The following is a 16,801-nucleotide window of genomic DNA, read 5'->3' as shown; positions in this document are numbered from 1 at the left end:
TTAAACTTTTAAAATTTTATTTTAAACCATGTGGTCTAATTCAAATAAAGAAAGTTTTGTAAATTTAAAATCCTTATTTTAAACTTGTAGTTTCTACAAAGAGAAGATTTTAAAAATTCAAAACACCACTTCTAATTTGAAATAAGGTGGTCGGCCCCCTCTTGCTTGGGCACCAAGCACCTCTTGCTTGGGCACCAAGCAAAGGGTCGGCCCATCCTTAAGAAGTTAGTGGCCGACCCTTGGCTTGGTCACCAAGCCTTGGGTCGGCCCCCTCTTGGATACCAAGATGGGCTTTATATGGATGGATTTGAGGTTTCATTGAGGCTACGACAGAGACCTAGAGGAGAAATTGATTTTGGTCTCCCGACGAGCTCGAGTATCCCATGTTCGCCCCGAGCACACAACTCATGTTCATCAATAATAACTCATTCCACTAGAGAGTTATTATTGCACTACCGCACCAATCCCAAATTACATTATGGGCTCATTCTTATCATGAGTGTGTTAGTCTCACTGTGTTTAAGATATCGAATGTCCATTAATTTAATGAGTTACTAACAACTCATTTAATTAACATCTAGCTCCGAGAGTAGTACCACTCAACTTTATTGTCATGTCGGACTAAGTCCACCTGCAGGGTTTAACATGACAATCCTTATGAGCTCCTCTTGGGACATTCTCAACCTAGATAATTAGGACACAGTTTTCTTGTATAATCAACAACACACACTATAAGTAATATCATTTCCCAACTTATCGGGCCTATTGATTTATCGAGCTAAATCTCACCCTTTGATAAGTCAAAGAAATAAATACTAAATATATGTGCTTGTTATTATATTAGGATTAAGAGCACACACTTCCATAATAACTAAGGACTTGTTCTTTTATTAAGTCAGTATAAAGAGAACATGCCTTAATTGGTCATACTCAATATACTTAGAGTGTACTAATATAATTTATTAGTCAAGATAAACTAATACCTAATTACACTACGACTATTTCAACGATTTGTTCCTTTCCATCTTAGTCGTGAGTAACTGTTTATAATTTATAAAGAACTGATAACATGATCTTCTGTGTGTGACACCACACACCATGTTATCTACGATATAAATTAATTGAACAATTACACTTAATCATAAATGTAGATATTTTTGACCAAAAGCGATTCTTTATTACAAAATAAATGTTTACAAAAGCTAGGCTTTTAGTATACACTCGAACAGTCAGATCATAGTCGAGTAATGACTATAAACCCTTGAGACAGAGAATATCATAGTGGAGTGGTGACTATAAACCTTTGAGCCAGAGAACATCATAGTCGAATGACGACTATAAACCCTTGAGTCAGAGAACATTACAGTCGAGCGGCGACTATAAACCCTTGAGTCAGAGAACATTATAGTCGAGCGGCGACTATAAACCCTTGACCTAGAGAATATCACAGTCGAGCGGTGACTATAAACTCCTGAGCCAGAAAATATTACAGTCGGACTGCGACTATAAACTCTTAAGCCAGAGAACATCATAGTGAGCGGCGACTATAAACCCTGAGACAGAGAATATCATAATCGAGCGACAATTATAAACCCTTAAGCCAGAGAATATCATAGTCAAGCGACGACTATAAACCCTTGAGCCAGAGAACATCACAGCTGAATGGTGGCTATAAACCCTTGAGTCAAAGAATGTCGAAGGCGAATGGTGGCTATAAACCCTTGAGTCAAAGAACGTCAAAGCCGAATGACAGCTATAAACTCTTGAGTCAAAGAACATCGAAACTGAACGACGACTATAAGCCCTTGAGTTAAAGAACGTCGAAATCGAACGTCGACTATAAATCCTTGAGTCAAAGAATGTCGAAGTCGAACAGCGGCTATAAACACTAGAGCAATAGACATCACAGCCGAGCGACAGCTCTGAGCCTAAGCATAGCAGGTTGGGAAGAAAGAATGATAGGCCACACTAAATGTCCAGTCAGTCAGACTTGCAAACTCCTTCGACTAGACTTAAGGAAAAGACTTGTAATACGGTGATGAAGGGGGCCCCATGAGTGGGTCAAAATAGAAGAAAAGCAGTGGACATAGAGGTCAAAGTCAAAGCAGTTAAAGGCTAAGGCCCATGAAGCAAACCAATTAAGCTGAGCGGCGACATCATTTGTCCGGCCGAGCGTGACCACCCGATCGGTCCAAATGGTGTTCGAATAGCCGCTTTGTGAAAACCCGCGATTTAGGCTAATAGCCAAGCAACAACTCCCTCGGACCACTACCCCCGAGTAGGAGGCATCTCTGGTCGGACAAAGGACAACCCTTCGACAATAATACGGCCTAACGGAAAGTAGGGCAATAACTCTATTCATTATGTCTAGGATGGGACTACTTGGATAAGTAATGGCTGGTTGGCCGCGTATGGGCCCACTAGCTATCTTATCATATCTTTTTGGGAGTTTGTACTCCTGACAACAGAGCATGTCCAGCAGACAAATCGTATTTTAGAAGATTCCAAACTGTTATCTCAGAGAGTTGCATGAGTGTTTAAAGAATTATGTTAGAGATACTTTTTGACTTATCTTTTCCTAGGACGTCTAGGAAAATGTGTCTACACTTTGATATGCATGTACGAATACTATAGTGGCACTATGAAAGAATGTTCTCATCTATAGGCGGAGGTATGTACAACTTTATTTTCTACACACTTTTACTACAATTCTCCATTTTTCTACTCACCAAAAACTGACTTGAGTATCAGAGAGCTATCGTTGGGATTCCCTTCCCAACCTACCATTAACACCTCCTATGTTGCAAGTCTACGCGGAGTTCTTGCCTTGTTAACTTTTTAGTCACATCCCAAACTTGCCATCATCTCCGTTTTCGAAGAGGATCGCACACCAACACCATCAAAGGTTCTTATGATTCTCTTGATCATAGCAAGATTTTAAAGTCTTAAACATTATAGAATAATTTGTAAGTTTTGATAAAAACCAACTCATAGCCCTATGAACCTTGATCCGGTAGTAAGGATGAGGGACCCTCGGTAGCGGAGGGTCAACGACACGTGGAGGCCAAGGGTCAATGCCACGGTCGTGCCGAGCGGACTAGCGGACCATCCCCGGGCACCCGGCTCGGGTCTCACAGGCGGTCGAACGAAAGACAACCCGACCATGGGGTGGGTTTCCGATGCTCAAGGTAAAAAAGTCTCTAAGCCGAGCGGCCGTGCCACAAGGCGAGAAGGCGTAATCCCATCCAAGCACACGAGCATGGCTTTCCTCCTGGACTGAGGTACCGGAGCATGCCCAAAGGCTATGATGGCCGAGCGAATGGTTCGCTCGGCCCGGAGATAAGTAATGGCGCAAAGAGACAAAAAGGACAACTGGTAACTTCATCCTCGAGACACCTGCCGCCGACAAACAGCATGGTTGGCGGCAGGAGTAGATAAACTATCGTACGGGGGAAGCTTCCACCGTCACATTCGGGATATGCTCGGACGATTGCGGAATGACGTTAGACATGCTTTTCTGACACGACCTACTGAGGTATGTTTGGGGAAGCGTGTACGCATCGAGAAGCGTGCTCGCGCCTCCCCGGGGTCCTATATAAGGACCCCCAGACTTCGAAGGAGGTATGCAATCTTCATCACTTTAGCCACAGTAACGTTATTCTACTTCTTCGTTGCCTGACTTGAGCGTCGGAGGGTCGTCGTCGGGAAACCCCTCCTGGCTCGGCTTTTTTGCAGGTTCGCTGGAGATCTACACCGCCAGTTGGAGGTAGCAGAGAGTGTCACGTCCCCAGCGTCCGTCGACTCAGCGCTCTGACAAGATCAAACCTTAAAATCATTTTAATTCATGATCATTACACTATTAGGAGCTTTCCGAGTATAAATATGCCTTTAGATTTAGTTATTTAGATTTAGATTGAGATAGGTAAATTTTTTAAATCTTACAACTTTGAGATAATTTATCATAAACTCATTAAAGTGCCTAAATATGTCTTACTTTCTAATACCATGTCATAATTTTAAAATTCTAAACACCATAGCACAGACAACGAGAGTTTTGATTAAAATTCACTGATAGTTTTCGATACCGCAAAAATATTTCAAACAAAATTCATTACACTTCTTACGTCATCCTAAATATAATCATGCCCTCATATATATATATATATATATATATATATATATATATATATATTTCATAACCTAGATAGAGACGTTTTGTCATAAAGTTCATTAAAAGTTTAGTACATTATGGACAAAAGTTTAGCAGTCTATTGATAAATTAAGGACAATCGACCGACCGCTAATAAAAGAGAGGAATGATAGAAAATAATCATGTGCTTTTAGTAAATATGAAAATTGAATATGTATTTTTTTCTAGCAAAGTTTCCACGAGAAATAACAGTTGGAACACCTGCTGCTGCTGAATTCATGTCTGTGACTAGGTTTCGTCAAATTCTTCTAGCTGTACTTTGAAATCATCATATGCTTGTGCTGTGGCATTTATGTACACCCACCTCTGCTTAATTATATTTATTCCTCATTTAAGCATCGATCAAAGCCATAATTTTCTCTTAATTAATTTGTTCCATGGCAGAGATTTTCAACCTTTAACATCATCTTGTTCCTTTCCCTCAAACAATTAATCATTTGTGGTGTAAACTCACTGGATCTTCTTTCCACACGAATTGTTTTGAGTTTCCACGTGAAGATGGGTGGATCAGACTCGAAGGACGACTTTTTTTGCTTTCTACGTTGAATTCTTTATAGGCAATTTTGACTAGTTTAATCGTTCTTATGGAGTTAATCTCGTATTGAAAATTGAATCATAGTACATGCATGTATTGTTTAGGAAGAAATCTGGCCCATTTTTCATTCTGCTGTTCTTGCTGTTCTTCATTCCTATTTGTGACCTTAATTAGTTTAATTTAGTTCCTTGGAAATCAGATTTATTCAGAAAGTAGACATATAATCATATTATGTCTAACATTTTTTCAAGACAAAAAAAATATATACATATTATTTCAGACAACATATTACTGGCCAGTCATGTAGAGACTCCAGTTGTTCTGTCCCTTCTTGACACTATTGCTTCTGTTGCCGCCGCCGCTGCCGATGAATTCCGCCGCCCTCCGCCGTCGGCACGACGGGCACATGTTCAGCGCCGGCATCTGCACGTGGATCGGCGATTCATGAGTGGTGTTTCTGCTCCTCAGCTCCTCTATCTCCTCCCTCAGCTTCTGATTCTCCTCGCGGAGCTTCTCGCACCACTTCTTCAAAGACTGGCAGTGCCCCTCTGTTTGCTTCAACTTGGTCCTGCATGCACGCACGCGTGTTGCGTCCAGTGAATTGCAAATTGAGGACTACTTAATTACTGTGAATAGAGATTAATTACCTTGCTCGTCTGTTCTGGAACCAGACCTCCACTTGTCTCGGTTGAATGTTTAACCGACTGGCTAAATCTTGCTTTTGTTTCTGTCAAAATACCAATTCTCTATGATCTATAATCTATGTATATTGCATGCAATTAGCAACAAATTATGTACTGACCGAGTTGAGGATGTTGTGTTCAGTGAAGCTGTCTTCGAGTAATGCTACTTGTTCTTTCCTGAGCCTCAGCTTCTTCATCCTGCTCGCCTCCTTGGCTTCTTCTTCTTTTTCAGTGTCCTCCGATCTCGACGCACTTTGCGGCCGCTTCCTGGCTCGACCGTCTGCCTCTTCGCCCTCTTGGCTGCTCGGGAAGAAGGCGAGACAATCGGAGGGCTTCTCCTCTCCTCTGCCTATTGAGAGTGCGAGATTGGTATCGCATTCGACTGCTAATTGCATGATGATTGAAGGGGGAGATGGAGGAGCTTAATCTCCTTGCGGTTTGATATAGAGATCTAGTAAATTAGAGAAAGCAAAGGCCTTGGAATGTTTCATTGGGGTATTTGAGAAGGTGAGTTAATTACTCGGTCAGCTGTGGAATAAAAGGTCAACCAACCTCATTAAAGTCTCCATGGCAGTTTCCTAATGCCCCATCATCCTTTCAAATGGGTGGTATATATCATGATAGCATTCCCATCTCAACATTTTCTTAGAAATTAACTCTACTCTCCCAGATTAATTGAGCTCAAGTTCTAGACACTTAAATTATATATAATAAAAAATTATCCTTAGGATAATATAAAGAAGTAAATCATAGATGACTATTAATCATTAGTACATATGTGTTCAGACAAGCCAAGCTTCCATCTCAGATCAAAATTTTCTTTCTAAATGAACCTATTTCATGTGGTAAAAAGGCGATTTGCTCGCCCCAGTGTCCCCACCAATCCGTCCCTAGGCCAACACGGAGGAGGTAAATCACGGGTGACTACTAGCCATTAGTGTAAATGGCTAAGACATGAGGGAGGTTATGCTCGGTCACGCCAAGTTTGGACCCCAAAATTTCATATGATAATTTCTCATGTTTTAACTATCGCACCGTCCTGAGGGGACTAAATGAACCTGTTTCAGTACTTTAATGCTTGAGATTTAATGATGTTAAATTTCTACAGACTTCATTATTTTTTGACGCAAACTTTGACAATGAATGTGGAATGACGATTTATTGGATCGAGTTGGGGGAAATAATAAAAATTGTGATGAAGAATTTAGGATGGAATTGATGATGATTGACCAAATTAGTCAGCTCGGGCATTGACTGTCCGAGGAAGGATAAGGATGGATCCTTTTTTTTTTAAAAATAAATAAATCAAACTTGGCAAGTTTCTTTGAAAAGAAGGTGGTCCCAATGTTCAACTTTCCAAGAGCATTCAAAGAGCAGTGATTGCTAGGACTCGATTAACAAGTTGATTACTCAAGTAGCAAGTTCTAAGTATGTACTAAATTTTATGTCTCAATAGCATTTTTGTATAGCAAATTTACTAAACAGTTTTAGATATATGGTCTTCTAGTCTAGGATTATTAGTATTTATAACAATAGCACATCCAATTTAGACACAAGAAGTTTTAAAAAAAAACGCATGTCCAAAAGAAATCTTTACAAAAAATGTGCAAAATTCAGTTTATTTCTTCGAAATTAGGTATGAAGCATTCTATAAATTTATTGTGATTACAAGATCATCGAGCATACACTTGAGGAGTCGACATTGTTCACATAGTAACTTGAAGATTTTGTAGTGATATCGAGCCATAAATTCTGAGAGTCCTACAACATCCACGTAATGATTGTAGGAATGGAATGCACAACCTCATCTAAGATCTTCTGTTGTGTCAATACCTAAAAGAGTCTGAAGCTTTCCACTTTCATATGCTTCCACAGTATCTTAAAAGCATTAAGAACAACAATTCGTATGTGAATAAGAAGACAATTCCTATGTTAAAGATTGAAACAAAGCTAGAGGAGCATGTTTTACCATCAGAGCCACCTAAATGCTTTCCATGGATGAAGACTTGAGGCACTGTACGCCTACCGACGAACTCGGACAAGGCATCTTGAATCTCAGAACCATCATCTGTTAATAGTTACAATAGTAAGTGGAAAATTGAATAAAACTATGGGTTGCTCAAACTTGTGATTTGCTAATATTTTCAAGGCATCAATGCAAGAGCAGATAGTCAATCTTTGGATACACAAATCAAGTGCGAAATGAAAGTGTAGCAAACTCATCATGGTGTTGGAAAGTATATGAGACTTGAAGTACTGTAAAGAGAGAAAAAAAAATTGATACTTATTCTTCACATAACATAAACCAAGTGCCAAAAGAAAGAGCCTAGCAAACTTATTGTTGTGCTGGAGAGTATATGAGACTTGAAGTATTGTGAAGAATTTTTTTTTTTTTGACATATGTTTATTCAATAAAAATAACCAACAAATCTTGCTTTGGGTGATTCTTGAGATTTAAATTAAATGAGTTCAAAATGTAAAAGGAGCTATTGTATTTTGAAGATTCTTTAATTTCCATCATTTGCTTATGCTTTTTATCTAGACAATCCCATGGTGATTTGAGACATAAATGTGTGGATTCCTTTAGTGTATTTTAGTGCATAATATTTGAATCCACATCTCATTCCCCTTATATATAACTGCAGGAACCTTCCTATCTCACAGGTACCTAATTCGTCAAATAGCCATAACAGAGTAAATGTTAGCCAAAAGCTAACATTAAGAAATGAAAGTTCAACGAGCAAACCTCTTTGATCTAACTCCACAACATAAGGTTCCTTTTCCAGTTCTTTAAAAACACCTTTTGCTCTTCGGCAATACCTGTCAGCCAACATATTAATAGTTGAGAATGTCAGTGGTGAACTGAGTCCAAGTTATCATTGTTTAAACTACTGTGATCCTAGAATTACACAAGAAAACTATATTGCAGCACTGCACTAACAAAGCATGTTAAAAATTAAAACCATATTTTCTGGGTCGAAAAGTTTGATGAGGATTATAACTAACCCCAATTGCAAGACCTGGATCATAAATCACAGTCCAAGACAATTAACATATAGAAAGCTCAAAGGAATAGGAAACTGAGTAAGAAATAGCAATATTCAAGGTAAATTACAGTTCAACTGACAAGCCAAATCTGTGTAAAAAAAAAAAAAAATCAAATAGTCAAATACCAAACAATCATGGCATACAATAGATAATCGTCATCAAACAATTACGGCTAAAAGAGTAAGGAAGGAAGAAGAATTGCTAAACTTTGGCCAGACAGCTTATATTTAACAATTGGCTTAAGAATAGTTGCTAAGCTTGGAAGTTAGTGATCTCTCTCTTATTCATCTACAAATGTCAACCAACTTTGGGAACTTGGGTTATTAAGCTATTACAGTAAATATATTTAACTAATAAGTAAAGTTTGATGGTGAATTTCAATATAGAGGAATATGGAAATCTAGATCTAATTTGAAAAAAGAATAACATAAGATCAAGTACAGCAGGTACAGTCTTGAAAAGAATCGAACAGCCCTAACTCATGAGCATCTGCAGTTAACTCCCCCTGATGGAAAATCTAACAACAAAACAAATGAACAAATAGTGTCCAGATCTGCATACTAATTTATGTAGAACTTCCTAACCTATCATCGACAAAAACCTAATAACCATCAAGAATGTCTGCTAATTTTTCAAATCATATATTAAGGCAATATTTTTATTATTTTTTTAATACCAAAACCAATTAATTTGTGACATCTATAAAAGATTCATGGGGATGCCGACTAAGCCCAATCGCAAGCCCTAGATCATGAATACCCGTTCTAGTAAATCAGCATGCAGAAAGCTCGAACGATCAGGGAATTGAGTAAAAAATTGCAATATTCATGAGCAAAATAACAGTCATTGTGTGCAAAAGGTCAAACAAATGCCACCACACGTAGGGTAAACCTATTAGCTTCATCAAACAAATTAGGGTTTAAAGTGGGAGGAAAGTTTACGGGCAGTAGGACTTGGAGAAGATGACGATTTCGTGTTTCTTGACCGTCGTCTCGACAAAAGCCAACTTTTTGGCGTCGGAAGCGTCCGACGGGACAAGGAGAGCCACCACCGCGAGCGCCGCCACCGCCATCACTCCGATCCGCCGGACGATCGCTGCCATAGTCCCCGTCGCTAAGTTACGCCTCGCCAAAGTCTCGATCCAGATGCAAATTGGCTATCAAAATGTAGACTTTTATCGTCTGTGACAAGAACGGAAAAAATTTAATAAACGTAACGCATCAATAATTATATCGTTAAAAATGTTTTTTAAAAAATAAATTATGTTTCATTTTGATTTTTTCCCTTTTCAAAAAACACCCATTCTCGTGTATATTTACCTAGCTATCCTCCACTATAATATTTATATTATTAACTCCCATTTATATTTTCTATTTAAATCAAGAACCGACCGCACATACATAGCTGTATAATTAGAGCATCCATAATAATATTAAGAGTGTGTTTAATTGAAAATTATTTTTGATAATTTTAATTATTCATCTAAGATTATCAATTAAAATTCTATTTAATTTAGATAATTAATGATTCTTCAGTAATGTTTCATGTCTGACATATCAACAAAAAAGACATGCAACCCGGAATCGGAAAACTGAGATTTTTCTTGATGCTGGAGTTAACAAAATTTTTTTATCTAAAATATCCTCAAAGTGATAAAAAAGAAAAATGTAAAGAAAAATAAAAAATAGAAAAAAAAATAGAAAACTTTAAAAAATAAAAAAATTTAAAAAACATAAAAAAAAAATAAAAAATTAAAAAATAATAAAAAAATAAAAAAACATAAAAAAAATTAGAAAAATAGAAAAACACATAAAAAACTTTAAAAATAAAAAAAAGTAATATATATATATATATATAATAGAAAAAACATTAAAAAAATAAAAAATAGAAAAAATTGTAAAAAATAAAAAAACATAAAAAATTTTAAAATGAAAAGAAATAAAAAAATAAATAAAAACATAAAATAAAGAAAAACAAGAAAAAGAAAAAATTAAAATTAAAATAAATGTAGAATTTAAATAATAATAATAATAATAATATAGAGTCCGTTTTGTAACTAAGAGTAATATAGTAAAATATTAAACTATGTTATTCATTAAAACGTTCAAACAAATAAATTTTGCGTTGCATTATCTAGGTTGAACCAAATAACATTTGGTTATGTTTTATTCCCCATAACCTTAGTTATGTGATTACTTGGTAATCACATACCCAAAGTTATACATGATAACTTGAACCAAACGCAACCTAAATATTTCTCCTAAATATTTATGGTCCCCACGTTCATATCATCAATCAAATATCTCACTATTCAAATATCCCAAATTTCACCATCAAATATCCCCTCAACTAAATATTTATGGATTCCACCTATTAAATATCTTACTCTCAAATATCTCAAATTATATAATAAAATATTGATTGTCCCTTATGGGGCTTACTTGCATGCCACCTAAAATGGAATCACCGTGATTTCTATTCACCTCTCAAATATCCCCACAATAGGGGATATTTGAGAGGGGGGTATTTGGAGAAATATTTCTTCCAAATATCCCCCATTGGAGATGCCCTTATAGTCGTACAAATATATAACTACTATATAATTTAAGCAGCTATATATAACTATGATTTCGTAACTGTTACCGTATAATTATTTAGATAAACTTTAAGAGGTCAACACTTTGAAAGCAGATTCTCTGGTCCCCTTTTCCCTGATCCCCTTTTCTCCGATCCCCTCCTGGTTTCTTCCACAATTTACACATCGGATTGCGACAGGAATTCGGCCAAAATTGGCTATGATCTTCCCTGAGTTCACCTTCCTATCCAGGATGTAGTTTGGATCGAAGCAGACAGTTGGAGGTCGTTGGCACTGAACGGACTATATGGCGCCAAGAAGGGGAGAGGCCCGTCCACCATCGGTGGCCTCTTGCCACCTGCCTTTAACCGAAACTACAATTTGGATGGGAAGGTAAACCCATGGAGGGATCGCAGTCAATTGCGACCAGATTCCAACCGTGATCTGACCACAATTGTGGAGGGGACCAAGAGGGGACTAGAGAATCTGCTCTCCATCACTTTTGACTCAAATTAAACACGAGACACACAATATATTAAATCAAAACTCGTTTAAAACTCTACATTTATTATCAGGGGTAACCCGTAATATCCTAATCTTAAATCCAAAAAATATCGTTTAAAGTCTAACAAGAGACTCTAGAAAATTTTAATCCTCTCTTTATTAAGATTATTGATTATTTTCCATATAGTAGCAATTATTCATAGTTAGTATTTTGTAACAGCTATGCCCTTTTGATAAACAAAAATTAAAATGGTGACCATTTAGGGGGAAAAAAGTGCAAACTTGATTTTTGCCCATTTTTACAAAGATATTCTAAATCTCTCTCGCCCCTACCTATGCTACTACAAGCCCACAAAGTTGTTTGAGGATTTGGACTGATACAACAATGCTTTCCCTCAAGGATGGCTTCTCAACTCTCCTCCGGATGTTTTTGGCCTAACTTGAAAAAACTTATATATTTCCCCCAATTTCAAAAACATGATGCTTGTGTTTTATATATGTTTTATAAGGTTAGTTAAACTTCCTAAATTCATATACATAAGAAATCATTTGAATTTTTAGATTAATAATTTGAATAATTCGAATCGACTTATTTTATTGAAACTGCATCGCGTTGTAGACACAACAATCGAAGGGTATTCGAGCAACTCGGTTGATCAATAGATAAGGAATACATAAACTTATTTACTAGCCAGTGGAATAATAAGAAAAAAAAGGAAGGAATTCAAGTTCCTAGTTGTTTGTCTTAACTTTCCCTGGGCAGTGTGGTCCGATTGTAGTTAGAGTAGCTCAGAATTCTTCATGGATTTAAATCCACACTACTTGAAAAACTTACCAAGTATACAATTAAGTCGCATCTCTCTGAAAAGTTAAAATACTTAAATTCCATGAGCTATATTTTACTTGCACAATTAATACTTAGAAATCAAGTCGGTCCTTTGCTTCAGTGGCTAAGAACCAGCTAGCACATCATTCATTAGCCTCACAATCACAGAGAGAGTATTATCCAAGGGTTTTAACTTTTAACTGAAGAAATTAGAGATTGTTCAAAAGCCATCGGTAGGATTTAGGACATAGTAACTCCATTACACCTAATGATGGCATGTTGGTTTTTATGCTCAAAACTCTGGTTAAAAACAACCCAACTGATAATATATTGGAGAAAAAAATGTGGACAATAAAAACAACCCAACTCAACGGTTTGACGTTTTCTTCCAGTGCAATGAAATTTAATCAACTCTGGATAACATATTGGTTTTGTCAAACACCTGGAGATGCACATAAATAGATTGACATCAACTAATAAAAGGAGAACATAGTTTTTATCAGTTGACATTGTGTCTACCGCAATGAGAAAGCATTAAAGAAGCATACACAAGAATGTTGAGTACAGGCTCACATCAAACTAACAACTCAGTTTATATTTCTTATCCACATCCCAGATCATTATATATTCGTTTTAATCACAAGATAGCCTCTAAATTAGGCCCCAAGTGAACCGTGAGCCATCTTTTGTTTCTAAGCCTGGAAAAAGTAGGAGGGAAGTGAAGCAGTTTAGAGGAAAGAAAAGAAACATTATTGTATTATTTCCACTCCATTTCATCCATCTTATTTTATTGGTGTAATCATAAAGAAACGATCCTTAAACTGAAAAAAAAAAAAAAGAAGAAGAGAACTTTGGATGAAATTAAATTCCTTCCTAGTCCTCTTTAATTTCTTCCAAGTAAATAAGAGAAATCAATAACTCGTTTCTCTTTTCTTGTCCCAAAGAACACAAGCATTCTAGTCCAAACAGTGAAGAGATGAATCATAATTGAGAGGATAACAAAGAATTTAACTGCTTAAATCACATTTAAAAGGGACAACATGAAGAGAAACCATAGCAAGACACATACAGCATGATCTGTCAAGAAAATAAGCAGGATTGCAAACTAAATCAAGACAATTTTCACTTGTCAAAGAATAACTATAACATTTGATAGTATCTATCAGAAACTTCCTTTGGACAATTTAACTAGTGCTTAAAAGGCTTGATTTGATTCAATGCTAACATGTGATTGACGAACAAACAGACTTAAAGTATTTAACATGCTAAAGAGTGTTTTATTTGACAATGTGGAACCACAGCATTTCGACATTATATCTGACCAGGATGTGCATACCAATTATAAAATGGAACCAGAAGAGAAGATAAAGACTTAGTATAGCTTCGAGTAAGTAATTTATACAGGGAAGAAGCCATACAGAGCCGAATCCCTAACGATTGAAAGATTCAGAACCACCTTCAGACCGTAGGAATGTTGTCGAAGGTGAAGCCTTTATAACCCTTGTACGCGTAATAAGCTATCCTCGTGTAGTAGAACCCTGGCAGAAACAGCACCGACCCCAGTATCGCAAAGAAAACCCCTAATCGGCCCATCCATCCAAATCCAACCCACAGAAATCAGAATTCAGCTAAAGCAGAAGGCGAAAACAAATTGGCAGTGCGAAAATGAAATTCACCGTGGGCGCGATCGCCGCCGATGCGGTCGGCGGCCATGATTGAGCCGACGACGATGCCGACGAAGCCGAAGACGAGGAGAGAGACGGCGAAGGCGATCTCCTTGACAGGGGGGCGGTTGCGGTTGGCACGGCCGGAGTCGCCCATGAAGATGTCCTCGTCGGAGATGGAGAAGGCGTGATCGACGTACGCCATGAGCGCCGAACTTGTTCCTCGAGTCGAATCGATACGTCTCCTTTCTCTGCGAGGCGTGAGAAATTGGGTGAAGAAGGCGGGCCTTAACGCGTGTTTTAATAAATCAGCGACGTACCCCGATTCTGCACCCAAAATTGAAATCCCAAGAACCGGTCGGAGCAAGGATCCGACCCGGTCAAGCATTTGGATTTGACCTGATCTGATCACTTCAAGGGGATTAATTCATTCAATTACCAAGGAACCCATTTACCTGTTTTTTTTTTTATTGAAATGTATCTCAATATAAAAAAATATTTTTCATCTATAACTCAAAATCAATTACCGGTGTCAAAAGAAATAAGTCGAACCAAAAAAAAAAAAAAAAAAAAGAGTGAGAGAGATTAGGGTTGAAGATTTTTGAATTATGTTAAAATCGGATTAGATTCGAATTAGATTTGAGTTGATCCAGATTAATCTGAATTTATAATTTAGAATATTTATTTTAAAAATTAAGATACTTTAAAATATTAGTATAAGAAAAGGTAAATCACATGTGTTTAAATAAAAAAATAGTAGGATAATGATGAAATATTAAGATAAAATAAAAATAAAAATATATGTAAAATATAATAAAAAAATCTTTTGTTATTTGTGTTGGTTGAATAATCTTTTAGAATTTTCAGATTGTTAATTTAGGCTCAGATCAAATTCGGGTTTAGAATTTTTATAATATCCTTATTATGTATTGATCCGATCCGAATTCACCCCAATTGATATCTCTAAAATCTACCTCAAATCATTATCAATTACAAAATGAAAAACAAAAATCCAAACAGTGCGAGAATTCATGTGCATGAACCCAACGACTTCGACAAAAAGCATGCCAGCTTTTCCTTCACTTGTCCATTGCATTGGGAACACTGTAATATAGTAGTTTACGATAGCAGCCAAACATGGGAATACTAGGAACATGATTCTATAATCACTGATTATATATATATATATATATATTATTTCACTGTAATATATTTTAGGATTCTACATCTTCTTCTGCCATTAAACTTCTCTTAAACGCCATTAGTTTAAGAGTGATGAACAATATTTTACATTATGATTTTATTTTGTTTATATTACGAATGATAATATAATTTACATTGATGGCATCTACCTTTTGGGGTACTTTCGATCTGTGCAATAATAAGTGTCTCATCATCTTTTACTCCATCTCCTGCGGAATTCTTCTGTATGTGCAGTAACTATTTTTAGCTCAGAGCCAGGACATGCATGCAATAAATTTGATGGTCACACACACTTCACAAACATTAATTAATTTGATCCAAAAGAACAAAAAGGAAAAAAAGAGAAATGTTACAATAATTGGACAGGGTGGGTCATCATCGCATTATGATATGAATAGCCAGGTGTCTCATGCATCCATCCACTGATAGGGATCACTGCATGAGTAAGTTAAGTTCTCATAACAGTAAATTACTATCCCAATCACTCACGGCCATGGCAATACTGCAGGATCTGGCTATTTTACTGTAACTCAACGCTTAATGTGAAGGAGCATTAATGGAAAATTGAATGAGATTCACTACAACGGATAAGAGAGAAAGAATTCAGAATTTTGAAAGGTTGATCTAGATATCACTCGATTTTTTGAATCATAAACTTATATATATAGTTAAATTCACCTTCAATTCTTGTTTTTCTTGACAAAAGAAGTACATAAAGGGAGATTAAAGAAAATAACAGTAATTTATTTTTATTTTAACAAAAATGATTCAGTTTATATCAGGATTAACTCTGTTTTTTACCCTGATAATTGTAGACTAACATGAATATAAACACAGAGCAAGAAATCAGATTTTCAAGATAAGAAAGCTCTTAGTTAGTTGATAATGAACCACATTAACAAGGCAGAAGTTTAAGAACATATCTAACACAGAATGCTTAACGAAAAAGAAAAGATAATCTCTTGTGAACGGGGACTGATTTTATTAAGGAGTTTAAAATAAAAAAATAATGTGCATGCGAATTGAATTACTTGATCGAGCTTCTCTTAGCTTTCTTGGCCCTGATGGGTATGAAGACCATGGCGAGATCGTCCGGCACCGGGAAGTAGTTATCAGCGTTGTGCAGAACAGATTTGCGTCTTCTTTTCGCAGGCTGCAGACGGCAGGGCAGTTTCCTCGGCGCCGGTGGGCATACTGGATCGGCGCCGCCGGGCTCCCCTGACTTGGGCGTGAGACAGCAGTGCTCTACGACTGCTAGAGCTTCACGGCTAGAAGTTTTGTTGGTGGACTCCAATGGCTCTTCTCCGTCGTCGTCGTTGCCGACTGCAGAATTAGTCCGAGTCGAAGGCAAGTCTCCGACGACGGATTCCATCATGCACACAAGTACTAGATTTGGCTTATAATGAGAAGAAGGCGATCGAGCGAAGGAAGTGAATAAGCAATTGGAGTTGGGTGATGGAGCTTAATTGGGAAGGAACGGATTGGAGAGGAACAAAAGATCTAATTGATTGATACGATACATGTAGCCCAAATTTGCCCCTTGAATGTTGCGT

The 16,801-nt window shown here is 36.9% G+C and overlaps 3 protein-coding genes across 5 annotated transcripts; all 3 read right to left on the bottom strand.

Annotated features, from left to right (window-relative positions):
• Positions 1 to 4,940: 4,940 nt before the first annotated feature.
• LOC121999825 (homeobox-leucine zipper protein HAT14-like) lies at positions 4,941 to 5,892 on the bottom strand. Its single transcript, XM_042554458.1, has 3 exons — positions 5,548 to 5,892; positions 5,393 to 5,472; positions 4,941 to 5,313 (listed from the first exon to the last, which is right to left on the bottom strand). The coding sequence occupies exons 1-3, from the start codon at positions 5,821 to 5,823 to the stop codon at positions 5,034 to 5,036; spliced, it is 636 nt and encodes a 211-aa protein (XP_042410392.1). The 5' UTR covers positions 5,824 to 5,892; the 3' UTR covers positions 4,941 to 5,033.
• Positions 5,893 to 6,988: 1,096 nt separating this feature from the next.
• Positions 6,989 to 9,695, bottom strand: LOC122000651 (glutaredoxin-C8-like). The gene is made up of 4 exons (XM_042555050.1): positions 9,418 to 9,695; positions 8,175 to 8,248; positions 7,398 to 7,496; positions 6,989 to 7,306 (listed from the first exon to the last, which is right to left on the bottom strand). Exons 1-4 carry the CDS (start codon positions 9,576 to 9,578, stop codon positions 7,233 to 7,235), a joined length of 408 nt encoding a protein of 135 aa, XP_042410984.1. The 5' UTR covers positions 9,579 to 9,695; the 3' UTR covers positions 6,989 to 7,232.
• A 3,165-nt stretch (positions 9,696 to 12,860) lies between these two features.
• On the bottom strand, positions 12,861 to 14,329 carry LOC122000650 (transmembrane protein 230-like). 3 transcript variants are annotated; one of them, XM_042555047.1, is made up of 3 exons: positions 14,058 to 14,329; positions 13,800 to 13,961; positions 12,861 to 13,079 (listed from the first exon to the last, which is right to left on the bottom strand). In XM_042555047.1, the coding sequence occupies exons 1-2, from the start codon at positions 14,248 to 14,250 to the stop codon at positions 13,840 to 13,842; spliced, it is 315 nt and encodes a 104-aa protein (XP_042410981.1). In that variant the 5' UTR covers positions 14,251 to 14,329; the 3' UTR covers positions 12,861 to 13,079; positions 13,800 to 13,839. The 3 variants fall into 3 exon arrangements, with proteins under 3 accessions (XP_042410981.1, XP_042410982.1, XP_042410980.1); XM_042555048.1 differs by having other exon boundaries at positions 13,838 to 13,961; XM_042555046.1 differs by lacking the exon at positions 12,861 to 13,079 and having other exon boundaries at positions 13,571 to 13,961.
• Between the last annotated feature and the right edge of the window lie 2,472 nt (positions 14,330 to 16,801).

This window comes from Zingiber officinale, chromosome 7A (assembly GCF_018446385.1).
Source record: "Zingiber officinale cultivar Zhangliang chromosome 7A, Zo_v1.1, whole genome shotgun sequence".
NCBI lineage: Eukaryota > Viridiplantae > Streptophyta > Magnoliopsida > Zingiberales > Zingiberaceae > Zingiber > Zingiber officinale.
Note: the sequence above shows the minus strand (reverse complement) of the source record. Positions and strands in the feature narration are given on the sequence as shown.